General features: G+C 37.9%; 6 protein-coding genes and 1 non-coding gene across 11 annotated transcripts; 3 read left to right on the top strand and 4 right to left on the bottom strand.

The window, feature by feature from the left end:
* Window positions 1–2,515: 2,515 nt before the first annotated feature.
* LOC111803848 (zinc-finger homeodomain protein 1) lies at window positions 2,516–3,381 on the top strand. The gene has a single exon (XM_023688437.2). The coding sequence runs from the start codon at window positions 2,603–2,605 to the stop codon at window positions 3,344–3,346; it is 744 nt and encodes a 247-aa protein (XP_023544205.2). The 5' UTR covers window positions 2,516–2,602; the 3' UTR covers window positions 3,347–3,381.
* A 2,328-nt stretch (window positions 3,382–5,709) lies between these two features.
* Window positions 5,710–7,540, bottom strand: LOC111803847 (cyclin-D2-1). Its single transcript, XM_023688436.2, has 6 exons — window positions 7,081–7,540; window positions 6,814–6,900; window positions 6,627–6,725; window positions 6,338–6,539; window positions 6,107–6,228; window positions 5,710–5,975 (listed from the first exon to the last, which is right to left on the bottom strand). The coding sequence occupies exons 1-6, from the start codon at window positions 7,348–7,350 to the stop codon at window positions 5,820–5,822; spliced, it is 936 nt and encodes a 311-aa protein (XP_023544204.2). The 5' UTR covers window positions 7,351–7,540; the 3' UTR covers window positions 5,710–5,819.
* A 2,958-nt stretch (window positions 7,541–10,498) lies between these two features.
* LOC111804379 (uncharacterized) lies at window positions 10,499–16,983 on the top strand. 2 transcript variants are annotated; one of them, XM_023689157.2, is made up of 21 exons: window positions 10,499–10,516; window positions 11,017–11,502; window positions 11,755–11,945; window positions 12,046–12,117; window positions 12,271–12,408; window positions 12,627–12,745; window positions 12,820–13,131; window positions 13,290–13,377; window positions 13,470–13,575; window positions 13,659–13,772; window positions 13,926–14,089; window positions 14,195–14,315; window positions 14,387–14,611; window positions 14,695–14,885; window positions 15,016–15,183; window positions 15,273–15,378; window positions 15,457–15,594; window positions 15,683–15,841; window positions 15,932–16,132; window positions 16,341–16,607; window positions 16,733–16,983. In XM_023689157.2, exons 2-21 carry the CDS (start codon window positions 11,023–11,025, stop codon window positions 16,862–16,864), a joined length of 3,492 nt encoding a protein of 1,163 aa, XP_023544925.2. In that variant the 5' UTR covers window positions 10,499–10,516; window positions 11,017–11,022; the 3' UTR covers window positions 16,865–16,983. The 2 variants fall into 2 exon arrangements, with proteins under 2 accessions (XP_023544925.2, XP_086983910.1); XM_087127784.1 differs by lacking the exon at window positions 10,499–10,516 and having other exon boundaries at window positions 11,362–11,502; window positions 11,746–11,945.
* Window positions 16,984–17,205: 222 nt separating this feature from the next.
* On the bottom strand, window positions 17,206–18,723 carry LOC111803977 (mitochondrial uncoupling protein 5). The gene has a single exon (XM_023688606.2). It carries the CDS (start codon window positions 18,307–18,309, stop codon window positions 17,335–17,337), a length of 975 nt encoding a protein of 324 aa, XP_023544374.2. The 5' UTR covers window positions 18,310–18,723; the 3' UTR covers window positions 17,206–17,334.
* A 1,316-nt stretch (window positions 18,724–20,039) lies between these two features.
* TRNAS-GCU (transfer RNA serine (anticodon GCU)) lies at window positions 20,040–20,121 on the bottom strand. The gene has a single exon. It is a non-coding gene; the product is annotated as a tRNA-Ser (tRNA).
* A 573-nt stretch (window positions 20,122–20,694) lies between these two features.
* Window positions 20,695–25,615, top strand: LOC111803702 (ribosomal protein S5 domain protein). 3 transcript variants are annotated; one of them, XR_015422777.1, is made up of 8 exons: window positions 20,695–21,021; window positions 21,381–21,422; window positions 21,959–22,074; window positions 22,275–22,380; window positions 22,526–22,579; window positions 22,953–23,214; window positions 23,372–24,686; window positions 25,000–25,615. XR_015422777.1 is itself a non-coding variant. In XM_023688227.2 (6 exons), the coding sequence occupies exons 1-6, from the start codon at window positions 20,752–20,754 to the stop codon at window positions 23,109–23,111; spliced, it is 747 nt and encodes a 248-aa protein (XP_023543995.2). In that variant the 5' UTR covers window positions 20,695–20,751; the 3' UTR covers window positions 23,112–23,315. The 3 variants fall into 3 exon arrangements, 1 of the variants encoding a protein (XP_023543995.2); XR_015422776.1 differs by lacking the exon at window positions 23,372–24,686; XM_023688227.2 differs by lacking the exons at window positions 23,372–24,686; window positions 25,000–25,615 and having other exon boundaries at window positions 22,953–23,315.
* Window positions 24,352–26,257, bottom strand: LOC111804469 (transcription factor bHLH131-like). 2 transcript variants are annotated; one of them, XM_023689277.2, is made up of 3 exons: window positions 26,021–26,257; window positions 24,922–25,146; window positions 24,352–24,810 (listed from the first exon to the last, which is right to left on the bottom strand). In XM_023689277.2, the coding sequence occupies exons 1-3, from the start codon at window positions 26,114–26,116 to the stop codon at window positions 24,352–24,354; spliced, it is 780 nt and encodes a 259-aa protein (XP_023545045.1). In that variant the 5' UTR covers window positions 26,117–26,257. The 2 variants fall into 2 exon arrangements, with proteins under 2 accessions (XP_023545045.1, XP_023545047.1); XM_023689279.2 differs by lacking the exon at window positions 26,021–26,257 and adding an exon at window positions 25,256–25,381.
* Window positions 26,258–26,315: the final 58 nt, after the last annotated feature.

Below are 26,315 nucleotides of genomic sequence, written 5' to 3'. Positions count from 1 at the left end.
TTTTTCTAAAGTGGAAGTGTTTCTATATTTGATCAAACGTATGAAACACACTTGGGTTAAAATACAATTTACTTTCAGTCGCTTCAAAAGCCACGGAACAAAACATAGTAGCAATGCACAATAATAAAGCTGGTTCGTGAAGTTATAAGCAAAAATCACAGCGATACGATACAACCAGAAGAAGAAGAAGAAGAAGGAAAAACATGTTTGATTGTAAGAAACAAGTTAGGGAAAAACATTATGTGGAAGCAAAGACAAGGTAGTGGGTTTTGGTCGTTTTTTGTGTGTGCCAATTTGAATCCATGCAGTCAACCCCTCTTCTCTATTAGAGATAAAAATGAATTAGTTGGGGTGTTTAAGTTAAGTTAAAAATAATTGGAGTGATTAGACTTCCCAACACTTATCATTCAAATGTCTTGGATTCTGTCCCTTTTTTTTTTTCTCTACTTTTTGTCTGTGTTTCCATTGAATTTAGGGCTTTTTTTTTGCTCTCCCAGCTGAAACATTTGGAAAAGGGTGTGTGTTTCTGTTCTTCCCTCTCTCTCTCTCTCTTTCTTCCTCGGGAAATGTTTGAATTTGTTGTGAACCACGTCAGCATTAAGTTTGGTTTCATTTCTCCTTCATTCAAATTAGTTTCATGTAAGTTTGGTTTTTCATTTACAACCATACAGTTCCCATCACATCTAATGCTTCACCACACTTTCACCATTTTGGTTCTTGCCAGAAATTCTCAGTAGAAACACAGAAAAAAACACTCAATCCTGGTCGTTGTAATAAATATTTATATCCATTTCAACACCTCAATTAATAATCTTTTTTTCAAAAAAATATTTCAAATGAGTTAATAACACTGAACATTGTTTTTCAATAATACATTGCAAATTACTTTAAAATTGTCGTAAGTTTTGGACAGTGTACAAATAAATACACATTAAGCAATGATTTATACACATAAATGCTATCTACTAACATAGGGTTTTGGGATTAGGGAGTATTTTATGGCATGCACACACTTAATCATAATGTTGCCTTTCTTTAGAGCCTGTAATGATATTCCTATATAAAACCTTTTAGCTTAATTAACCCATAACTTTATTATATCTCTAGACTCAATTATTGACTCTTTATAGGTTTCGCTTGTCTAAGCAATTTATAATGCTTTCTCATTGTTGTTTTAATGTGTCCTTTAGAACGATATGAGCTGTATGGTGGCGCCACTGTTTCACGAAAACAATGAGAGTTATTTTTCTTTCTAAATAAGGTTACATGAAATTTAAATGTTTATCTAAAGAATTTAGTTATAAGGAAGTAAAATTTATGAATTATGAAAGAATTAAAATGTATATAATATTGGATGATTTGACACTAATAATATTACATATTTATGGACATAATTACCAAATTAAAGGTGCCATTCGTGGGATTTATGTCAATTTTATTAATAATTAAAATGTGTTTTTTTTTTTCTTGGCTTTGTAGGACAGCAAGGTGAGTGGGTTTGGTTGGTAAGATTGTGACACCTCTGCCACTGCCACAACCCATACCAGCGCTTGGTTTGCCGTTCCGGGGAGCGCGTAGATGAAACGCGCCACTCATAGAAGGTGGTAATCGATACAGTGGCTGAGCTTAACTATGCCGTTGGCTCAAACTCTTTGATTGGGGACATGGGCGTGTTTAATGCATGCTGACGCCAAGATGGCGTCACCAATGTCGGAGGTGATCGCACGTAGGCAGCTGCCTTAAATGCCGACAATTTATTTTTTTCCTACGTAATTCCGTGTCCTTGTCAAGAAACACCACACATACAAACTCTATTTCTCTATGTTGTGTTTGGCATGCAGACATAAAAAAAACCACGCGCCGCCTTACGCGCCAGCACTGAAATTTTCAGAGGTCCCATCTCACGTCAGTCCGATTCAGGTACGGGAATGCGTGCTAAGACACCACAACACCATACAATGGCCTGCACAATTTCTGTGTCGTTTTGGGCTTTTGAGTTTAGCGCGTGGGCCTCACTCTCCTCTCTCATATTCTTTCCGTAACAATTTTTTACTGTTTCATACAAATTACCTAAAAAATTTATATTAGTGATAATGATGGTTAAAAGCCATCCGACCTGCACCACTTGTTTTAAATTGAAACTTCGCACTTTTGTCTTTTTTTTTTTTTTTTTTTTTTTTTTTTTTTTTTTTTTTTTTTTTTACTTTTACTGCGCAGTAATCAAAATAGAAATGTAAAAATTAAAAAGAAAACAGAGGGGGGGTTAACCGGGTAAAGCCGGTGAAATTGGCAGGAGGGGGTACGGGGACGTTATTTGGTTGGGACTGAGAAACGGCAAAGTATATGAAGCCATATGAAGAAGGACAGCCTTTTTTTCTTTTTTTTTTTTTTTTTTTGCAGAGTGGAAAATTGATGGCCACATTATCTCACTCCTCTTATCTTCCCCTCTGAAGTGTCTTCCCACTCTCACTCCTCGACATTTTTCTTTCTTTTCCCTTTCTCTTCCTTTTTTTTGTTTTTTTTTGTTTTTTTTGTTTTTTTTTTTTTGTTTTTCTTTCTGAATTGGGTGTTAGGACGAATTTACTTTTAACTTCCACCCACAATGGATTTCGAAGATGAAGAGGAGCATGAGGAGGAGATCGAGATGGCGGCGGCGAGTTACGACTCCTTGCCTAACTCAGCTGCCCGAGTCAAACTCACGAATTCAACGGACCAAGTGATTTCAAGTGGACAGAGGAAACCCAAGTACAGAGAGTGCTTAAAGAATCACGCGGTTGGCATTGGTGGTCACGCCCTTGATGGGTGCGGCGAATTTCTAGCCGCTGGTGCTGAAGGTACCCTCGACGCTCTCAAATGCGCTGCCTGCAACTGCCACCGCAACTTCCACCGTAAGGAGATCGACAACCTCGACTCTGCTATAGGTGTCGGACATGGAATCGGAGAGCCATTTCTATTGCCCCACCCGGGTCAGTTCTCCCCCTACTACAGAACCCCAGCTGGGTACCTCCACGTGGCGCCACACCACAGGCCACTGGCTCTTCCATCCACCTCAGGCGGTGGGGGCAGCCACAGCAGGGAGGAGGAGGAGGACATGTCGAACCCAAGCGGCGGCGGCGGCGGCGGCGGAGGAGGAGGGAGTAGTAGCCTGGGAAGGAAGAGATTTAGGACGAAGTTCACACAAGAACAGAAGGACAGAATGCTGGGACTGGCGGAGACATTGGGGTGGAGGATCCAAAAACAGGACGAGGCGGTGGTGCAACAGTTCTGTAACGACACCGGAGTGAAGCGGCACGTGCTTAAAGTGTGGATGCATAATAACAAGCACACTCTTGGTAAGAAACCCTAGACACAAATTAAATCCAAAAAAAAAAAAAAAAAAAACCATAACTTCATTGCTAAATGAAATGTTAACCTGAAGAGTTCCATGTTGTCTCTATTTTGGGGCATTTTTTAGATTTAGGGTTTTATGATCTTCATCATCATCATTCTCTACCTTTGTCTTTGTTGGTATTGTGTTTAAATTAATTGGAATTTCATTTCAATTACTCACTACTTGCCTTTCCTCTTCCCAGAAGCAAAGCTATATATGGTGGTTATTATATGGTGTTAATTATTTGGGAACAAACATATATGGGGTTGTTTTCTGTCACTTGTTACTTCATCCTTGCATACAATCTCATTATCAACTTCCTCCTATATATGAAACATTCATTATATGTTTGTGCAAATTTGTTGCTTCAAACACAGCAGCAATTTAGGAAAGAGGTTTGTTTTTTAGCGGGTTTGGGAGGGGTAAAGGCGCTAAAACTGGGTTGAGTTTGGTGTTTTTATGAAAAGATAGGAGCATGTTGAAAATGAGCCACCAAAACCTGCATGCAACAAGAAAGCATTAAAGCAATGTGGGGGAGGAGGAGAAGGGTATTTATGTGTGCTCAAACTCAAACGTATATAAATAGAGTGTAGTTTTGTTTGTTAATCATAATCATTGGAGGAGGAGGAGGAGCTTTAAGCAGTGGCGGTTTTTTCAGGCTTCTTTTTTTGTTAAGCTCTGTGTAATAAAATTAAGGGCAGCACTCAAATGTGTTAAGAGGGTTGAGGGGATGGATGGATGGATGGATGGATGGATGGATGGATGGATGGATGGATGGATGGATGGATGGATGGATGGATGGATGGATGGATGGATGGGATTAAGATTATTTAGGGACGTTGGATGATGCTTCTTTTAAGGTGGATTGATTAGGACGTACGAGTGGCCCAAGTTTGGGTGAATCTCTGCGCCCTGCCCCCATTTCATTACATTGCCTGACTTCTTCTGCCAATTATAATTTTCCTTTTCAAATCAAAAGTGGGTGTACCAGGTGGGGCTCCACACACCTCTCTCTGCTTCATTGCCCATACATTAACACACACACACAAAGCACATATGTTCCAAATTCCATTACTTTTCTGGACCATGGGCCTACTGCTTCCACTTGGGCCTTTTCTTCTCCATGTCCGCAGTAGGCCCAATCATTCAACAAATGAATCTCTATCTTCATAATAATAATACCCATGGCAAAATTGAGATATCGGGCAACCCTAAGAACATGCCAAATTTATTTTGATTCATCATTCGTGTTGTTACCCCAAACATGAATCTGTGTTGGGCCATGTGGGGTACAACCCCAGTGATTCATACATTGTACAACGCCCCTGCTGCCTCTGTTTCAAACTATGAATCACCAAAAATACATATACAAAAAGAAGGGGTAGGTGGGAAAATAAATTGGGTATCAATTAATGCGGCGACAAATATATGAATGGAGATTATATATATATACCAAGCTACGACAGATCCTCGGATGGAATTCATAGCTACTCCTCAGACCCCTTTCACTTTGTCATAACTGATAATTAACATTTATTCCTCATCTACTTAATATCATCTGTTGCCCACCATGTGCAAAGCCATAAAATACATTAATTGAAGAAGAAGTAATGTTCCTTGTAGCCTTTCTGGCTGAGGTTTAAGGGCTAAGACAAGGATTAATAACTCGTTTAAGGTAGCTTTATTGTTGTTTAATGGGTGTTGCAGAGGCAATGTTTTTGAGTGGGTGCTTGTCAGTGACAACCATGGGGGAGCCAAAGCCTGCTCCACAAGACTTAGTGAGTGAGTGAGTGAGTGAAAATGCACAGGTATCTTAATGAGAGAGTCCTTAAACAATTCATGGGTTGCCTTCAGAAATGGCAATGCTAGCTGAATCCTGAACCCAACCTCTCTCTCTCTGTTTCTGTGCAGTTGGAGGAAATTGCAGTATTTCCAATGTTTTTCTCAAAACAAAACATTTCCTTGTTTTTTAATCATCATTATATACATACAGATACAGAGTTGGTTTTACAGAGCATTCAGAACACAGGAGGAGTTTGAGTTTGACCAAGTGGGGCCCTCTTTCTCAATCCCCAAAACAAACACATATATAATTCCATTGCTCTGTTCTGCTCTGCTCTGCTCCCCCCTTCTCTACCACACTGCCATACAATAACTTCGTTATTTAAAGCCCTAAGGAAATGAAGACAAACCAACAAAAACACACACACACACACACCACAGCATTCATCTCCTTCTCTTCCTCTGCTTCCTTCTTGCACACTAAAATTCTGTTTATAAAAAAGTGAATTTAGGAATTGGAGCAACACTTTTCTGCTTTGTCCTGTTTTCTCTCTCTCTCTCTCTCTCTCTCTCTTACACTCTACCTCTTATCTATCTCAAAGTTGGGGAAAATTTCAGGGTTTTTTTTCCCTTTTCATTTGCAGTAAAACTAATAATGACCCAGAAGTTAATAGTTCTTCTGTTTTTGGCTCAAACAAGCTGCATCCAACACCCCAACAGGGCTTTGAGGAACTGAACCAGCAACATTATCAGCGACCAATGTATTTACATTACTAATCAACGAAACATCTCTTATCAGATCGATGCACTTCATCACCCTCTCCTGCAAAACAAAAACCAACCCATAAAGCAAATGTTTAAAACAAAGCAACCCACAGGCAAAAATGTTTTTTTTTTTTTTTTTTTTTTTTTTTTTTTTTGTTTGAAGTTAAAAAAGAGTCAAAGTTGAATTACTTTCTCCATATATGGAAAAGAAAGGATTGCTTTATTGACGTCGGATGCTTGCAATTCTCCTGAAGTGGAAATTGCCACAGCTAAAGCAATTTCAGAAGGCCTGAATTCCAAGAAGTCAATGCCTGCATGCATTTAATTTCACAACCACAAATCTGTATCAAACACATTAATTTCTGGGGAATGCAACAGAATTTGTCTGTCAGTAAATACAAAGAAAAAGCTTAAAAACACCTTTAATTGTGCTCAGAATGAGTTGTGAAGATTTTGACAAGGATACCCTCGCTACGTGCTCTCCAACACTCATCTTACTCACGAAATAATCAATGAAAGAAAATGGAGTTATGGCATGCATCTTCCATTTCAACCTGCTTAGAACCAGAAGCTCCATTCTTTGTATCGTTTTTGCTTCGAACACAAACTTAGGCTCCTCCACCTGTTCTTCAAAATTGAAATCTATTAATAAAACAGAACAATTGTACTCGGAGAAAAAAAAAAAAAAAAAATTTGAAACTCATTTGACCTGTAAATCTATGGACAGTGGTACTTCTGTCTCCTCCATCTTTGCTGCTAGAGACACACAAGCAACTGACAGCAGCTGCACAGTCCAGCTTTTATCCATCTAAATAAAAACACACAAGAAAATTTCCATAACTTGAGAAGAAAAAGGAAAGGAGAAGAATAAATGTTGTTTGATTTTTGGAACTTACAGGCAATTGATACACTGAGAGGAAACGGTCCAAGTAGTTTAAAGATAGACAAAGAGTGAGAGGTCCAAAGCTGTAATGGGCATGAGCCTGTTCATCGCACCACATTGAATCAAACAATTAAACTAACTACACTTGAATTTTATAGTCAAGTTTTAGAAATGGACTGTTGAAATTGGCAAAAGAAAACCAAAAACAGATGGAAAAATCAAGACCACTCCTCTTATAAAAGAATCAAACAGAGAAGGAAAAAAAAAAAAAAAAACCAACCTTCCAAATCCAATCAAGAGCTTCTCTCCTAAACTTCAAATCCAAATCCCCACTGCGCAGTCTCTTAAGATAATCGTGGGTAGGCAAATGCTGAATCTCCTTTTCCACCATTCCTCTCACCCTCTCTTCACTCTGTAAAGCAAAACCCAGCAAAGTATGGGGCAGAAAAATTGAGCATTGCTCAACCTTATTATTTGTGGCATTACAATCAAATTGATCATCAAAACAAGTATTGGCGTTGTTCTGTGTACAGTAAAAAGTATCCGCCATTGAAGGATATTTCAAAATCTCAAAAAGAAAAATATCAAACAAATAAAAACAGCATTTGATGTCTCTTAAGAAATGGGTATTAAGAACACAACCCAACACTTGATGCCACTAAACACAAGAAGGAACAAACTGAGAGAGAGACAGAGATTTGTAAAGAATGGGTTTTGAAGAGAGAGTGTTGGGGGGGAAGGGAGGGAAGAGGAGGTTTGCTTATGTAGAAGATGAGAGACTAGGAAGTTAGGGTAAAGAGCCAAAAAAAAAACATTTTCCATTTCTTTTCCTTTTTCTTTTCAAATTTAAATCTTTTATTTTCAATATTCAAAATTTATTTTAAACTTTGACTATCATCTTTTTATTTTAAAAATTAAAAATTCTCTCTCTCTCTCTCTCTCTCTCTATATATATATATATATATAATACACATAGAAATCAAATCTATAGTTGAACCAAGATTATCCTTTTTCAACCATCCATATATAGAAAGTTTCAAAGGAAATAATACTAATCATTCCATTATTCACATTTTATTCCTCTAATTTATAAATAAATATAGTTTAAATCAATAATTACATACTTAGTAGAATTTGATCCTTTTTTTTTTTTTGTGTATGATTAAGATTAATTGAGTGATACTCCATCCAACTATATTCAATTATTTATTCACAACAAACTACCAAATCAAATAACTTTATATTTAATTTATTTAATTACCCATAAGCTAGTACATTATAAATAAATGAAAATGAAAAATGAGGGGTTGGTAGATACGGAAAATAAGGTGAAATGAGAGGGGTAGATACGTCAGACTGAAAAGAGGGAGAAAAAAAAAAAAAAAAAAGAGAAAAGGAGCAGTAAGAGTTAGGGGTTGTGATTTTGTTTGGTAGCGTGGGTCGCATGCCTTCCCTCTCTCAATAAGATGACGAAACTCTTAACCGTTTCCTTCAGAATTCTCATCATTACCTTCTCTGTCCCTATTCTTACATTATTGTTTTTCCCAAAATGCCCACTCCCCTTTTTTTCTCCTTCCAAAAACCATTTTCTTTTTTCATCCCCTTTTCCTACCCTTCCATAACTGGCGGTCAAATTTTAAATAATTAAATTATTTCCTAATTTTTATTTTTTCCCAATAATAAAACATGTATATTACTAATTTCTACCCCTCACATGTAACTAGTGCATAATCTCAATTGGGCTTAGTTTTAAAATATTTTTACGATTGATTTACTGAAAATGAAAACTCTTATTTTGTTGGTATAGAACGAGAAATGATAAAGTTGTTGGCTTTGGATACAAATTATTAAGAGAGGGAGACAGTGAAAGAGAGAAGATAAGAAGCAAAAGAAAGTGATAATAATAAGAATATCCCTCACGGCCAGCCGATGAAAAGGGGAAAACGTGGATAAATGTGAACAATGAGCATCAAAATTCCTAATCCTAATATATATACATTTTAATAAAACACACCCTTTTTCTCATTCTTCTTTTTATAAACAAATAAATAAGCAAACCCTTTGGCTCTCCTCCTAGAGATGCTCTCAAGCATATAAGATGATAAGATTCAGCTTTACCACAGCATCATAGGGATGGGATCGACCTCTTTTATTGGGTTTGGGCTTTGGGTTCCCAGGCGGACCGACACGGCAACATTAAACTATAACAATTCTCACATCACGTGTTCTACAAAAAAGAACCTAAAACACAACAGAATGAAGTGTTAAGGTATAATATGTGTGTGGTCCAATCTTACCTTAAGAAACAACACAGTCTTCTAGTCGTTTACTTTCTTGAGATTCGAGCTCTCTCCCTCTTTCAACCTCCCTCCTCTGCTTCTTCCTCTTCTTCACTTCAAATAAAACCCTCCCTCCTCTCTCTCTCTCTCTCTCTCTCTCTCTCTCTCTCTCTCTCTCTCTCTGATCGAGACTGGATGCTTTTGTGTCCCCATTGTTATTGTTTGATTATGTAGTCATGTGCTGAAAGTTGCGCAAAAATGGTCCTCAATTTTTTTTGTTCGCATAAATGGACTAATGCCTTTCACATTTCCTAATGTCCTTTTGTTATCCGGTCACATTTTTTTGTCTGCACCCTATCGAATATGGTTGAGAGGTAGTTCCAGGTTGATTAATTAAAAAACAAACCCATCAAAACTTTTATAATGTTATAGGAACTTGAAACTAAGGTTTGCTTCACTTCAACGGATCTTTGTTGTAACAAGTATGGGTCTGGAGTCAACGAGTCAACGAGTCAACGAGTCAACGAGTGAAGCTGAATAGTTGGGCTTTTGTCGAGAATGTTAAGTCATGATCCGCTTATTTAGTTGGGCTTCTTCTCGCGTGCGATGGCCCAATTCTTTCAGGAGCCCATTCATGTCTCTCCTTCAATTATTATTCATGTCTAAATATAAACTATAAATTCAAATTATTTTAATTATCTCTAATTTTAGATATTATTTTCATGACAATAATAATAATACCTCATCAAAAATAAGATATATATATTGGTGCATTTTGTAACATATAAAAATTGACTTATGTCATCACGAATAAAGCATGACTTAGATTTATACGTATTTGTAAGTATAAGCAATAATTGACGTGCATTGTACATGTCAAATTAAATAATTTTGTAAGATAGAGTGAGGCATGTGATCCACGTCCCATGTCACGTGACCATTGTTCAAGCCACCACGTAAAGCCAATCCCATGACATGGCTTCAATTTTAATTTAATTCTTTTCCTAAACTTTATTCTTTATTCTTTTATGTTATTATATTTATTTAAGATCTTAATTCATTGTAACCTGCAAAGTTTAATTAAAGGTAAATGTATATAAATTAAATTAACTAATATTATTTTCTAAATACATCTTATTTACCCCCCCCCCCCCCCCCCCCCAAAAAAAAAAAGGATAGAATACTAAGAATAAATAATCATCACATAACTTCTGTAAATATTATTTTTATCAATTAAACTAAATAAATAATCACACTTTTTTAAATATAAATTTAAGTTTCAGATTTAATTGAAATTTTAGTCGGAATTGAGTGACCCAGTCATGCATGGCGTTGCTGGCAAAAACAATGAAATCTCTGACCGTTACAAAAGAGCGCGCCGCCACGTCAGAGGCGCGGAAATTCCACCGCCTCCGTTGCCGCTCATTCCTGAAAATCGTTCGACTTCGAACCTTTTCCTTTTCCCTTCCTTTTTTTTTTTCTTTTTTTTTAATATCCAATTTTCAATTTTTAGTTTTTATTTTTCCTTTTTCTTAATTATGATTTTACACAGTCAGAGCCATACTTTCAGTCGCCAGGAAAGAAGAAAAAGAAAATGTAAAATATTGGAATGAGGAAAATTTTGAGTCTACTCTCTTCCCTTTGTCACATTGATCACTGTTTTTTGTGCTTCTAATTGCTGGGCAATATTTCTCTTTCGCGTTTCTATCTTGGGTCAGTACACATTTTATCTCTATTTCTGTGTGCGGTATCAATTGGGATTGATATCCACTTTCTTTATGGAATGTTGTTTAATGTAGATAATCGTAATCTTAGTTTTTCATTGCGAAGAAATATTCGGTATTATTTAACTTTCTCTACTCTTTAAACCCTGATTGTTAATTCATTCGGTGCTGTTTAAGTGTGGAGATTTATCACCAACACTTCCTATTTTGAAGTTGGAGATGAGGGATTTTGCTTGTTTTGTTTCCGGCGATCGGGGTTTTGCATTACCGCCTCTGGCGAAATTCGGTACTGGGAATTTGCCGCCGATTGCGATTAATGGGTCGCAAGCTGAAACAATGAAGGGCTACGGCGAGGATTGTGATTCTGGATCCGATATGGACCTATCGTCTGACTCGGGTAGTGATAATCAAAGCCTACATTACTCGGTCGCCATATCTCCTCAAGATGACAAAGTACACATTCATTCGGCTGCCATTAATGGCGTTCAATTGCCCAGTCAATTAAACAATCGTTGTTCTGAAATGGGTCATAAGGGACTTGGTTTTGTTCCGGAGGCAATTCGGCTAAACCGTGAATATAGTCATGGAGGAGTCAAAACGTCGGATTCGGCCACGATTTCCAGTACTGAAGTTTCGTTTGGTAAATCGAGCACCATTACTTATGGTGATACTGATGCTCACTCTGCAGCTTCCGATCAGGTTTGTTATTTTCTGCTTCAGTTCGTAATTGAATAACATTTTAAGATGATTCGTGCGTAAATCTGAAGCAGCCCAGTATCTTATAGCAAATCAAGATTGTTAGTGTTAAAAGTTTCGATCGACTTTTTGATACACTGCCCAGATGCAATTTTATTACTTAAAAGGGATGGGGACTAATTAGTTCAAATGGGTCTTTTTTCTGTGCCTGAAGATTTGTATGAGCAAAAACTCACTTTCTGTTAGCTGTGACAGACGAAGTCTGACGGAGTAATAGGGAATAAAATGCATGCGAATTTTGATATTCCGACTGCTCCTCCACTAAATGTTCGAAATCAAGCTTCAACTACAGCATATAGGCCTTATCTTGAACAAATAGCACCAGAAAGCTCTTTAGGCCAAAATGCACAAGCTACAAATATTGGAATGTCAAATGCATCAGCTAGGTTTGTGCATATACCTCTCATTTGATTCTCTCTCTCTTTCAAATTTTTGCACTGGAAGTTACTGAGAAAGAGTGTGATATTAACTACGTCTTTGATTCAGGAATGCTGCCGTTCTCAGAGTTGCATCACCTTCTTTGTCTGTTCCTGCCTGCCTCCCGAATTACAGAGCAATGTACTAAAGAAACTTTGAGCATTGCACAAATTAAATTAAACTGAAATAATTTGCTATTTGTTGAAAGCAATAGATAAGGACTCAAATCTTTACGTAATTGCTTCTTTTATCAATAACTTGTTCTTGCTTATGATGGGGGACTCGTTTATGCAGAGGGCAAGGTTCATGGGGTGCTGTTATTTCTTATGAAGCATGTGTTAGGCTATGCCTTCACTCATGGGCTCAAGGTCATTGTACAGAAGCTCCCTACTTCTTGAATGATGAGTGCAAACTTTTGCGTGATGCATTTGAGTAAGTGACTGTCACAGAGACTTAGCTAGAGTTTGGTTTGAAATTTTGTTACTTCATGAATATTAGATTTTGTCAACAGTCAGGTGGTGGATGATCTAGTTCAATTCTAAGTTCAAATTATAACGTTTCTTCAAATCAAATGATTTGATTGATATATTCTATTCATTTGGCTATTATAGTTATTTGGTTTCTTGTTCTTACGTTATCAACTGGAACAGTTTACGGCAAGCTCTACTGCAACCAGAAGAGGATCTCTTGGCAAAACTTCCCTCAGGGTTGGTCAGTGAGAAAACTGTTCCAAAATCCATAAGAAGTCTTGGGAAAATTAAAGTTCAGGGTATATTACTTGAACTTTTTAAACAAATTTTGAAGATATTTTCTGTATGTTTCAAACTTCGGTTTATTTGACAGTGCGTAGAGTGAAAATGGGACTGGAGCCACCAACCAGTTGTGGTCTTTCGTGTATAACGCAATCCACCATCAAATTGGAAAGTCTTAATGCACGTTTATCCACTGTGAAGCGAACACTTCGCTCCGAGTGGAAAGCCAAACGAAAGGTTCGAGTTGCTCATCATCTTCCTGCGAACTCAACTGGTTCTATCTCTCATCAGAGCTTGGCTTATATGAAAGCTGGCTCTCAATACGCTAAACAGGTCTTGGCAATCATTAAAACAGGCGCAGTTTCTTTGTGTCACATCTCTCCAACTTATGAAGTAGTGCAAGGTGACTAAATTAGACATTTTGTTAATGCTGGAAAATTGACATTTACGTGTTGAAACTTTGAAACGTAATAAGTTTGTACAAATGAATGCTTAACTCCTCTCGTCTGTATAAAATTCAAACTTTGGAATGATTTGTAATTGAGTTCTTCCTGACATCAGAAACATATTCTTGCTTGTTGAGACTAAAAAGCTCATCCGACGATGAAGTTGTTAAAATGCAACCAGCATCCGGTGAAACGTATCTATTGTAAGCGATTCTCTTCTTCTTGCTTCATGTTTCTTCTTTTTAATATATTTCAGACTAAAGCTGTTAACTTTTGTGCTAAATGGAACAAACAGCTTTCCTAATAGTCCTGGAGATGATTTAACAATCGAAGTTCAGAATTCCAAAGGACAGCATCATGGCCATGCGATAGTTCAAGTTGCTGTCATTGCTGATAATTCAGTATAGTTTTTGTCCATTCTCCGCTAAAGTTTAATTTTATGCCTTCACTTTGAGTATAAGTAAAATTGGGTATCCGGCTGCAGGATGAAAAGACACAGTGGTGGCCTGTGTATCGAGGGCCAGAGCACGAACTTGTTGGAAGAGTACAACTACATACAAGCTATTCTACAAGCCCAGATGAAAACAATAATCTTAAGGTTTGAAAAAAGAAATGAATGAAACCCAAGATATATAGATCATTTTATTCTATTAGAAAGATAATCAACCATTTTTAGAAATTATGCAATAACTATATTAATTAAAATTATGATTTGATGAGATTAGCAACTCAACTCAATTTCAAAATGTAGTGTGGCCTCGTTGCTGAGACTGTGGCATATGATATCTTGTTAGAAGTTGCAATGAAAACCAGCAATTTTCAGCAAAGAAATTTGTTGTTAGAAGGACCATGGAAGTGGTTACTTTACAAATTTGCAACTTACTATGGAATATCAGATTCGTATACCAAGCTAAGGTAAACGAGACATGTATTAATAATAATATCATTTCATCAAACCGATATATTTCTCATGTTCAAATCGATAATTTTAAAATTACAATATTTCGTGGATTTCTGCAGGTACCTTTCCTATGTCATGGATGTCGCTACACCAACTGAAGATTGTCTGTCTTTAGTGGAGGAGTTGTTGCAACCAGTTATAATGAAGCAAAACGGGAGGGGCTCCTTGAGTCGTCAGGAGGTAAGGTTATTGTTTAGAAGTTATGTATTTCTTTGGCCATAGACTGACGCCAGATGGCTTATGACTACCAGAATCGCATGCTATTGGAGATAAAAGAACAGATTGAGAAGATTCTTGCGCTCGTCTTTGAGAATTATAAGTCACTCGATGAATCTTCACCTTCAGGGATCGCGGCTGTCTTTGGTAGTGCAAATGGTTTTGTGGCTTCTGCTCTAACCCGCTCTGTCAAGCTATATGCTCTCCTGCATGATGTTTTGAGTAGTGAGGCACAACTAAAATTATGCAGATATCTACAAGTAATCGAAGCCAATTGTAGTTACATTCACCATCCTTTTTCCCTTATCTTAACGAGTTGTAAACGTTAAGTTGACTGGTACAGGCTGCTACAAGGAAAAGATCAAAACTGTTGTTAGCAGAAGTTGATGAAATTATATCAAGCAGTAAAGAAGGCACATTGATGGATGGTGTTATTCTTTCTACTGCTTACCAGAAAATGAAAACCGTGGTACGGAATATTAGAAACGAAGTGATGACGGATATTGAAATCCACCATCAAAATGTGCTCCCCAGGTGATTAAAGCACCATATGTTATATTATGAGTCTTTTCTTCTTTTATGGTTTCATCTCAAAGAAATCTTTGCTGACTGAAATTTCTGGTGATTCCAGCTATGAGTATAACCTACATTTGTCATTCTGCAGTTTCATAGACTTGCCAAACCTTTCGTCATCCATATACAGTGTGGAGCTGTGCAATAGATTGCGAGATTTTCTCATGGCCTGTTCTCCTCCAGGTCCATCGCCTCCTGTGACGGAACTTGTCATTGCTACAGCTGATTTCCAGCAGGATCTTGTTCAGTGGAACATCAGGTACTACCATCTCTGTTCGAATCCCCGATGATCAGAATTACAATGCCAATTGCACTTTTTTTAATGCTGGAGCCTTGAGATTATTTCAGTCCTGTCCGAGGTGGAGTTGATGCCAAAGAGCTATTCCACTCATATGTTACACTTTGGATTCAAAGTAAGCGTCTTGCTTTGCTCGACTTGTGCAAACAGGACAAGGTATGAACGTGTAATAGCATGATGAGATTTTTATTGTTTTCATGAAAGTGATGACATTCTGAAAGTGTTTACCTTCAGGTACAACCATATGGAGCCAGACCAGAACACTCAACATTGCCGTTTGTTGATGATATGTATGATAGGCTAAGGGAGACACTAAATGAATATGATGTCATCGTTTGTCGCTGGCCGGAATATTCAAACAGTCTAGAACAGGTAGGTGTCCAATGGTACTTTATATTCCTCTGCCTTACCAAGAACTCGTCCAGAATTTGAAGTGGTATTCGTCCTCCCTCTTCTATAGGCAACTGCAGATATTGAGAAGACAATTTTTGAATCGTTGGAAAGGCAGTACTCTGATGTGTTATCCCCATTAAAGGACAATTCAGTGCCCATAATGCTTTCCAAATATTTCCAGAAGTTTGCCAGACAAGCGGTGGATACATTTTTCATACCAGATGAGGTAGTGTACTTAATTCTTTGTGTGGTTGAGTTTTGTAAGAAGGTCACCCAAAAAAGAAACTTTTTTTAATGGAGGGACCGTCTTTTTCAGTTGGGAATTCTTTTGAATACGATGAAGAGGATGCGGGATGAGCTTATGCCACAGATAGAGCGCAAACTGAATTCAATGGCATCTGCTTGCATGACTGATGAAGGTCCTGCTAGAGGTGAATATCTCAATGAAGTAACTTTGGTCCTTAGAGCCAAATTCAGGAGTTACCTGCACGCAGTTGTGGAGAAACTCGCAGAAAACGTAAGTATTCTTCAAACCCATTTGTAGGAAAATATGATCTAGGATCAATCAAGATCTTGTTCATATCTCAAACAAATGACCTTAGATTCACCTCTCACACCAGCAATAATTCCTTATTTCTGGCAGACGAGTCATAAAACAATCAGCTTTTGATCGAGCATCAAAATAATCTTGGCTTTCATACGTAACACGGTGTTTGTACATGCAGACAAGGGTACAAAGTGCAACAAAATTGCGGAAGATAATACAAGACACGAAGGAAGCGATGACGGAGTCAGAAATACGAAGCAGAATGCAGCCTCTGAAGGATTTACTGATGAACACAATTCATCATCTCCACCCCGTCCTTAACAACGGCGTCTTCGTAGCAATCTGCCGATGTTTGTGGGATCGAATGGGACAAGATGTACTACATCTCTTAGAAAACAGAAAGGAGAACATGTCCTCGTATAAAGGCTTACGCATTGCGGTTTCTGTAAGTCCAAAACTCACCATTGAACTCCAAATTCCAAAATCCCTATGTTGTTGCCGAATCGAATGAAAAGAACATGAAGATCAGTGCTATTACCGATTACCTTTTTGTTTGGTTGAATCTGGCAGGTTTTGGATGACGTGTTTGCGTCGGAAATGCAGCGGTTGCTCGGGAATGCCCTGCAACGGAGAGAGTTGAAGCCACCAACATCGATCATGGAAGTGCGCTCAATTCTGTGTGAGGATGCTGTCAATTTCTGATCAACCCAATCTTATAACTTATAAGCCTTCCAATTTTGAGCTCCTGTGTTTTTCTTTTCATATAAATAATTAAATTAACTGCCAAATTTAAAATTAAAATTAAAATTAATTTACAACTAGGATACCGTGTGTTTATAATTGATATTATACCCCCAATATATTTTAATAAACTTATGTAACAATTTTTTTCCCACAATAAACTTATGGTTTTCAAAGTTTATGGAAAGTGGTTTTTTCATATAAATTTTAATTATCAATTTTACTATATAACTCCTTCCTCAATTTATTTATTTTTTTGTTAATATAATTAATTATAATTATGGCAGAGAAGAGACAGTACGTGAAGAAATGAACAATCTCCATTCACATCAGCTTCTTAATTTAAACCACGAACGGAAAATACAATATTCCCATAATATTATATAAACTTCATTTTTGGAATATATTCTAAAACAATTTTTTAATTTTAACTAGAAATCTTTAAGCACCTTTCGAACTTGTTCCAGCGTCACAAACAGCACCACCGTAAACGGTCCCTGTCGTGAAATCGTCGGTATGAACCCCTTGTACAGCGCCATCGGCCCCTCTGCCCGTACCGTCTTCATCGCGCAATCCAACGGTCCCGAGTACGGAGCCGCCGCCCCTGCCTCCACCTTCATGTTCATCACCCTCGTCTTTATCACGTCCACTGGATTCGACGCTACTGCCGCCACGAACCCGGCGGCGAAACTCGCCGTCACGTGTGTTCCCAGGCCGTCCTTCATCAATCCCTTCTGCAGAATAGTCTCTTTTATCTGATCGTATGATGCGAGCTGCGAAGCCGTAACAAGCATCGCACGGTTCACCGTCAGCGACGAACCACGCCACAAACTCGTCACGCCTTCCCCACGTGCCATCTGGGTTATGGCGTCGACCACGCTTTTGTAGTTTCGTCGCTGCGCCGGCGGTAGCCGCCCGTCGGCTTGCATTCGTACCATCGCCACATCGGCCGGGTTGCCGACTGCAGCACCGATCGCACCAGCGATCAAACCCGCCGATATCTTTCGCACCAGCGGCAGTTTTCCGGTATCCTGATCGGTCCACTTCTGCTTGAGCATATCGTAAAGACCCATACGGGTAGTTGAGTACAGAGTCTGCCGGAGAACCGTAGCGGAAACGCCGGAGAAGAGAGAGGCGACTCCTTCCTGCTGCACAATACGAACCCCAACAGCAACTGGGCCAACACGCGCCGCTGGAGGCGGTGGCGAAGGAATATTCATAGACCTCGGAGCAGTCACAGAATTGGTCTGAAAAGCGAGAGCCGGACGGAGATTATGAACCGCCCCCGTGGGAGCAGGAGTCTCGCCCTGAAGTTGCATTCGGACCTTGATCAGATCAAGCGGGTGGGTGGAACAGCCAGCAACAATGGAAGCAATTCCCCCTTCGACAAATCCCTTGACACCCATTATCCAGGAATCAAATTTTCTCGGGAAACAAACAAGAAAATAAAAACGTGACAGAAGGGTGAAAGAAGGGCGAGCAAATAGATTCGAAGCAGAGAGAATTAGGGAGGTTTGATCTCGGAAAATAATAGGGGAAAGGGAATTAAAAGGAGCAATTGGAACTGGAGTTCATGTCACTGGAAACCAAGAGATGGGAATGAAGACTGAAGGCAATGGAGGAATAATGAGGGACGAGGGGTCTGTGAGACATATGCTAACAGGGGACTCTGTAATACGCAAAGAATGAATGGTGAATTGGGGAAAGACAGAACGTGGGGGAGGAGAATTTATAGCATAACCAACCCCCAACGTCCCTTTAAGGGACCTCTTTTTTTTCCAACCCTCCAGTTTTCAGTATTTACAATTCCCTCCCCCATTTTACGCGGTTCTCCTTCTTCTCCATTTCCTGTCTCTAACTCAATAATCAATATAATCATTAATTTTTTTTTTTTTTTTTTTTCCATCGTTCAATCCTATTTAAGCACACAATTCACTTTCCTTTTATCAATAAATATGAACTTATTTTAATTAATTTATACCAATTATAATATCGTAACTTTGGTAAATTACATTTTTTGGGGCATTGTCACTTTCCAATTTGCGAGGGTTGGTCCAACTTCCCTGTTTGACCTTTACTCCCAAAAAGAATGTCCTATTATTAGCAACCTATATGTGAACACCTGACTTTATTATGGGAATTTTCTTTTGTTTACACTAAAACTCATAATTAAAAACTTGATTTAATGATTTTTAATTATTTATTTTTTAAACTAAAAGAACTTGTAACAAGTAAGTAACTAACTACACATTATTCACTGCATACTATGTCTTATTATTTTGTTTTAATTATTTATCAAACATTTTATTTTTAATGGCAAAGTTATTGTCAAACGCAATCAAAATAATTAATTTATAAAGTCAAACACTATCGTTGAAGTTACATTCATTTTTATAATAAATTGACTTTTGAATACTGCATTCTTTAAAAACCTAGATAAATCAATTGTCCAGTATAATTGGAAAAATAAAAAATTGTTTAAAATAACCATGTGCATGTGCAGCTGATAAATATTAAAGAAAAAAGAAGAAGAAAAATAGAAAAATTCCCAACTCCAACATAATTGATAACTTAAAAAAAAGTTGGTTAAAAATTTTATTCCTTATTTATTTGTTTTTCTTCTAAATTATATATTTAATAAGTAAAAATTGATGAAATAAATTAAGAGATAATTACCCTTGAGTTTCTCACTTTTATAATGCAAAGGCATTTAAAAAAAAGTCACATAGCCTTGGATTAATTTCAACGGGTATCATTATGATTAAATATTATTTAAATTGCCACGAGGCCGTGTTCTTTAAAGGCCTTAAAAAAAATATATTTTTGATCCAAGGTTGGTCTGACCGTTGGGCACAGCGAAATGCCATAATTGACCCGGAAATTGGGGCTCGGGATAGCCTGGTCAAAATTTGGCCCTTTCTATTAGTCAATTGTTTGTAGTCGACGTGTCGTAAAGTGACTTGTGGGTCGACGATTTTCCGCGACGCTGACTTAGTCGCCTCCTTGGCTGTGCTCTGCCCTACCTAGACTACGACAGTTCAATTCTGGGGGAAGGTTCTGATTACGTGACTCGCGATTGTGTTTTCAAAAAACAAAAAAAAAAAAAAAAAAAGGAAAAAGGAAAAAGGAAAATTTTCGTCGCCTGAGAGATTCGAACTCTCGCGGGGAAACCCCATGTACTTAGCAGGCACACGCCTTAACCACTCGGCCAAAGCGACTTTTTGTTCAGAATTCAATTATAATTGTTTTAAATTATTTTATGTGAAATATCATGTTCAAATGGTTGTCACATCACAAGGATTTCTTTGTAAATTATACTGATTAATCTTATTCTCTAGGCATGTGCCTACTCGGTGATATAGATGGAGAAATCCAACGATATTAAGAACATAAAGCATTATCCGTTTTCTACTAGTGCTTGCTTAGTATTACTATTAGAATCAAAGATGGCTTAAATATTCATTGAATACAATAAATTTAGTTTAACATTTTAGTAAGCTATTGAAAGTAATTATGAATATTATTTCAGAAAGATAATAGTATTTGTTTAGATAAGAAATAATAGTTTTATTGACCTAATTTCGTTGTAGTCTCCTTATTCCTAACTTCTAAGGCGATTCTAAATAAGTTATTTATGATCGATTAATTATGTAAATACATGTGTCTCGTGTGCCATGTTCATTTAACCTAAGTTCTTTTTGTATTGCAAAAAAAAGTGTTTATTTTTCCATTCAAACGACGTCGTTAATACTCAATTGAGGAAAGGAATATTTAAAGGAGAACCGCTCTCGTCTGGAAGACAGGAGCCACATTATATTTGTCCAACTGAGGATCGGAGGCTCCATCAGATGCCCGTAGCAATTGCCTCTGCCGCAGCGCCAAATTTTCGTTACTTGAAGACTCTGAACCTCAACACTCGATTCTCTTCCTCACTGTGCGCAATTGCTCGGGATAAGAAAGATATGGTCACAACAGTCAGTAGTACTAGCGGAAATGCAGGCGCATACACCACGATCAAAGAGATTGTGAGATTCGAAAAAGAAATCAAGAAGAGCAAGTTCATCGCCATCGCTGGTCCTGTCACCAATGAGCAGACTGCCTTTTCTCTTCTCTCCCAGGTGTTCTATGCTAGATTCTCATGGAGGAGTTTCCGATTTCTATTCCTGTTTAGCCTCGCTGCCTTTCTGTTTGTTTCCTGGAATAAATTCTCTTTTGTTCCCTTGGGATTCTAGATGGCATTTTCTTTGAAGTTGTAAATTATATCGCACTTTACATCGTACGTGATTCAATTGGCAAAGCTATCTATTTTCTAGTGAAATTCTTATTGCAAATTGTATCATGACATTAGCGTCACTCTTTTAATCTCAAATATTGGAACATTGCCTCAAAATGCGTCCTTAAAAATCTTCTAGAATAGGATCTATATGTTTGTGTGAAATTCACTAATCTGGCAGGCATTTTTTGTGGTGAAACTCAGGTACGGGAACCGCGAGCTACTCACAATTGCTGGGCGTATCAGGTACTTCTCTATCTCTTGCATGTTGTTGGATATGGTTAGATGTATTATTGTTACAGTTCTTGAAGAATATCTATTATGGGGTAGTTCACCATCCGTCACAGTGGTCTAATACTTTGCTCTTCACGTGGTCTATTGAAGGTGTAATGTAACAGAGTTTATGCTAAATCACGTGATAAATTACTACATGAATAAATCTATCATCTCTTTTATATTTTTACAAAAATAACATTCCTTAAATATGATAAGAAAGATGCTACGTTTAGTTTCTGTTTTACATTTTTACACTGTTTATTTTGATAGATCCGAAAATTTTCTGCTGCGAATGTAATATCAATTAGTTTCTGTCATTCCCTCGTATTTTAAAGCTCGCAAGTTTCTGATGGTCATATTATTACTTCAAAATGCAATGCTCCAGTTTTTCAGAGAGTTTTTTTTGTTCAAGAGGATTCCCATAAAGAGATGTTGAGAGGGGAGTTAATATATTTACTTCCCTGATCTCAATTCCTTTATTTATAACTTCTTTTGACTCTATTCAGGTTGGAGATCAATTTAGGTCTAATGATGATGGCGAGCCATCTGGTACTGCTGGAAAACCAATTCATTCTGCTATTGTCTCTTCGGGTATTGACAGAGTCATGGTGGTCGTGATCAGGTATTCTCTTTGCAAATAATAGGAATTAGGTTGAAACGTAGTTTTTGGGATCTATTTCTAAGCAATTTTCATGGGCAAAATACTAGCCAATCGTTGACTTGGAATCCTCTTATTAATGCTTTTGGTCGATATGAATGTGTATGCTTGCCATGTGCTATAGCTAACTTCGTATGATATCTTTTCCCTCTACCAAATTTTAGGTATTTTGGAGGTATCAAACTCGGGACTGGGGGACTAGTCAGGGCTTATGGGGGAGTAGCTTCCGAATGCCTGAAAAGTGCTCAAACATGTGTCGTGAAATCTAAGGTGTTTCTTCTTCCCTCAATAGTTGTCACCCTGTGATGCTAGTATTACTCAGAAGTTTATGGAGCAAATTAACTGTACTAAACTATTTTAAATTGATTTACACAGGAAATGTTATTTTTGATAAATTGGGTTCCATGTCTTTTAGGTTCCAATGGGTGTGGAGGTACCATTCAATCTTCTAGGGGCTCTGTACCACCAGGTAAATTTGCCCATGTGATTAAGAGTTATCTTGTATGCCTCTGTCACGGGTTTGAATTTTCGTCTTTAGTGCTTTTTCCCCTCTGATATTGGACGGTTATTGTTTGAACTATGGTCTCTGATTTTTCATTTGTTTCTGCTTGTTTTTTCTTCCTTCGGTATAGTTCTCATGTCATAGTCAATATTGCATTTACTTTGGACGGAAACATTCTTCTATAATTCTTACAATTACATATATACCATAGAGTGATGATCTTTCGGCTCCAGCAATAATAGAAAGGTTCTACTGTTCTGTCATGCACAGTATCCGTTTCTTCTGCCGCCTTTTTAAATGGATATTATTGTAGAGCTGAAATTTGTGTCGGTGTTTGCAGTTGCAATCTTTTCACGTTGAGGACATTAAGCAGGACTATGACTGTGGTAAAGATGGTATTACCATGGTGACATTCAAGGTTGATTTCGACCATGTTGAGAAGCTGGAGGATGCTATCAAATCTCATTGTAGCCGTGAATTAATCTTTTACAAGCAATAAATTATACAGCTGTTCTTTGTACATGAATGCAGAGAAGGGAGATACACATCAATATAAAGAAGAAATCAAGTATGCATCCAATCAATGGCGGGTGGCTTATGAGGTAAGTGAATGATGACTTTGTACAACTATTTACATTGCACAATAATCTAGATATCCTTTGTAAAATACATTTCCCATTGAAATGAATATTTAGTTAGTTCACTGCCTGCTTCATCTCATGTTCCTTCATTAACCTATATGCAATACTACTGCTGTAGAAGCATCATATTTTTCAGAAGCACGCGCAGTCCTTATTTGATTGATGATAACAGCTATCAAGGAACCTTTGCCAATTTGAAGGACTTGTTTCATTTGACTATGGTTTGATGGGAAGCAATAATTGAAATGGTGTTATGGTTGGAATTGGAGATATCGTTGGTGGAATCCATCTATATTTGGGACTGTTCGCAGTTCTGGGTTTAATGGTCATACAGAATTCCGCTGAGTCGGTGGATGCTAGTCTGACCAGATGTCGGTTGAAAAAAACAAAAATAATATATATACCTTTAAGGTTTAGTGTAATAGATGTAAGATACAACGGGATGTAAGTAGGATTGATGACAGTTCGGTGTTGGCTGCGATGGAGGTGCGTTAGAAGACTTAGCTAGTTACTAGCATCATTTTGCAATTATACTTGGCAGATGCAATCACTCCACAGCAGAAGTGGAAATGCCCATTCGTTTACTCTGCAACTATCACAAGAAACGAAGGTCCCCTTATTCACTGATGCAGTTTTCCCTAGTACATTAATTACGACTACTGTACAAGGCCATGATAGAAGACCAACATAGCTAAGAAAAGAACACGCTTGGACACAATTCTTAAACCCATTCTATGTTTGAATAGAAGGACAAGGACCTGACGGGAACGAGCTAGCTAGGTTTAGAATTCAGATGGGAGTCTTGTGTTGAAGAAGATGAGATTTTGGTGGAAGCCATTGAATAGGATAAGGATAACCTGTAATATCAATTAATTTTTTCATTCGAAGTTTCTTTGCTATGAAATCCAAATTACCATCTCTGGAAACATTGAATTACAGAGGAACTACGAAGATAAGAAGAAAAAAGGTCAGCAAGTACGTATACTTTCACCTATCATGTTCAGACGTATTGATTAGAGGGCTGGATGGTTCCAGAAAGGCCATCACAACTAATTACAAACGGGTAATTATGTTACTTGGAGAAAAATAAGAGATTTTTCAAGAAGTGGCCCTATTAAAATTGTAAGCTGTTGAGGCTCGGGAATGCCAAGAACTTCTGTGTTTTCTAGCAATCCATGAAGGCCTCCTCATAACAGCCTCCAAAACCCTCTTAAGCACGCCAGGTCCTTCTTTAGGCCCTTGCATCCACAGAGCAAACTTGTTCCTTCCACCCATAGTCACCATTTCAGCTCTCACCAGCTTCACTTTCACCGTTTTCAGTGCTTTTGCTAATTCTGCCATAATGTTCGGCCTGTCCTCGCAGCTCATTACAGCCTTCACCATCCCTTCACCACCATCACAGTGTTCTAAGCTCAATCTATCTGCCCCACTAGGTATCCCGCAATCCCCGACTTCACGATTAGTTGCTCTCTTTTCTGATACAAGCTTCTTAAACTCCTTCACCATACGGATTGTCTCAGAAAGCACAAAAGCCTTTTTGAGCTTACTCATATCCGTCTGTGTTCATAATCATTGCTTTCCAAGTATCAATACACAGAATGTTTTTACCTGTTGGCTTAAAATCAATTGAAGATAGATTTTTTGAAGGAAGTTTTTTTTTGTACTAACTTTGTATATGCTGGGAAGGATGGCACGGAGGGTGTCATATTGGCCGCTGATTCTGTTTCTTCTGCTCTGCTCTGCCAGGCGGTGCTTCTGGGCTGCATGTAATGTATTCTCCTTCCTAGGAAAGGATGAGATTGGGCTGTAATGCTTGATCATTAGAGGTTGTCCTTGTGGATACATCTGATGCATAGTTCCTGAAGTTGGGTAGCTCTGGATGGACTGCATGACCTGTCCAGACTATGAAATGATACATACAGATTGAAGAAGAAGAAAAATAAAAGGTTCGCAAGTATCAGAAAGCAAAGAAATGTTGTTAACTGGTGTCTGTATAAGTTACCTGATGCAGTAAAACCATGGCACAACAAGGTCCTCCCTTATTGGAAGTGGAAAGAACAGCAATAACTGCTGTGAAGTCCGACTATTGATGTTTTTATTATATAGGAAAATTCTCCATTTTCAAAGAGTGGGAGAGAAGGAATTAATTGCTTTATTTCTTTGCGATTAAGGCAGATTATGTAATATCCGACCTCATAATTGCCATTTACTAAGCATTTTGATCCTGTAATTATAATGATAAGATATGGAAACTTGGAGTGCTTTAACCAAATCACATATCAACCATCCGCATGACCAGAATGTAACAATTCATTACAAAAATCCTACTTTATAAATAAAATGACCCCCACTCATATCTTTATTCCTGTCTCCACCCACAGTCCCAACAATTATCCTTATGTTGAAAATTATAACTTCCATGGAGTCGAGGATCTTGAGAAAAGCATTATACTGTAGGTGTGTGGCTTGGAAGATGGTTCGGTCACTGCTGCTCCTTGGACAAGAGTTATTTTATTTTATTCTTTGGACTGCAAAATTGCAACCTAAAGGATGGCTGACATGAAGCACCGAAGTAACTTGTTTGTCATGTCGCCGGGTGTGAACTTTTTGGTATCAGTATTGAATATATAGCTAAGATCCAGCCAAATCAGTCCAATGATATATATCCTCTTCTTAAGACTACATATACCAGCTGGTCTAGCAGAAGCTTGCTTAGTTACACAAAATAATTATAATTTCGAAGCCAAATGGACGTGCAGATACTTACAGATGCTCTATCATGTAATGATTCCATGTTAATGCTGCTCAAGGATTCGAAAGAGAGCTGAAGAGCACCTGTCACCGGATAGTGCAGGTTTGACATGGAAATACCCGAAGACGAAAAAGGAGAGTCCAATGGTCTGAACTGCAACAGCTGCCACGGTGAATAGCGTTAGCTCACCAAGGGTTAGAGAAGATGTAACTGAAAAAGGTGAAACCCCACTTCGTCCCGTTCTCTGAAATCCCGAACCGAAGAGACTACGGTTAGCGAGTGAGAGAGAGAAAGTTGTAGAAGCCGTCCG

The sequence above is a fragment of the Cucurbita pepo genome, chromosome 10 (assembly GCF_057944985.1).
Source record: "Cucurbita pepo subsp. pepo isolate OVF chromosome 10, ASM5794498v1, whole genome shotgun sequence".
Classification (NCBI taxonomy): domain Eukaryota; kingdom Viridiplantae; phylum Streptophyta; class Magnoliopsida; order Cucurbitales; family Cucurbitaceae; genus Cucurbita; species Cucurbita pepo.
This window is presented reverse-complemented; position numbering and strand designations above follow the sequence as displayed.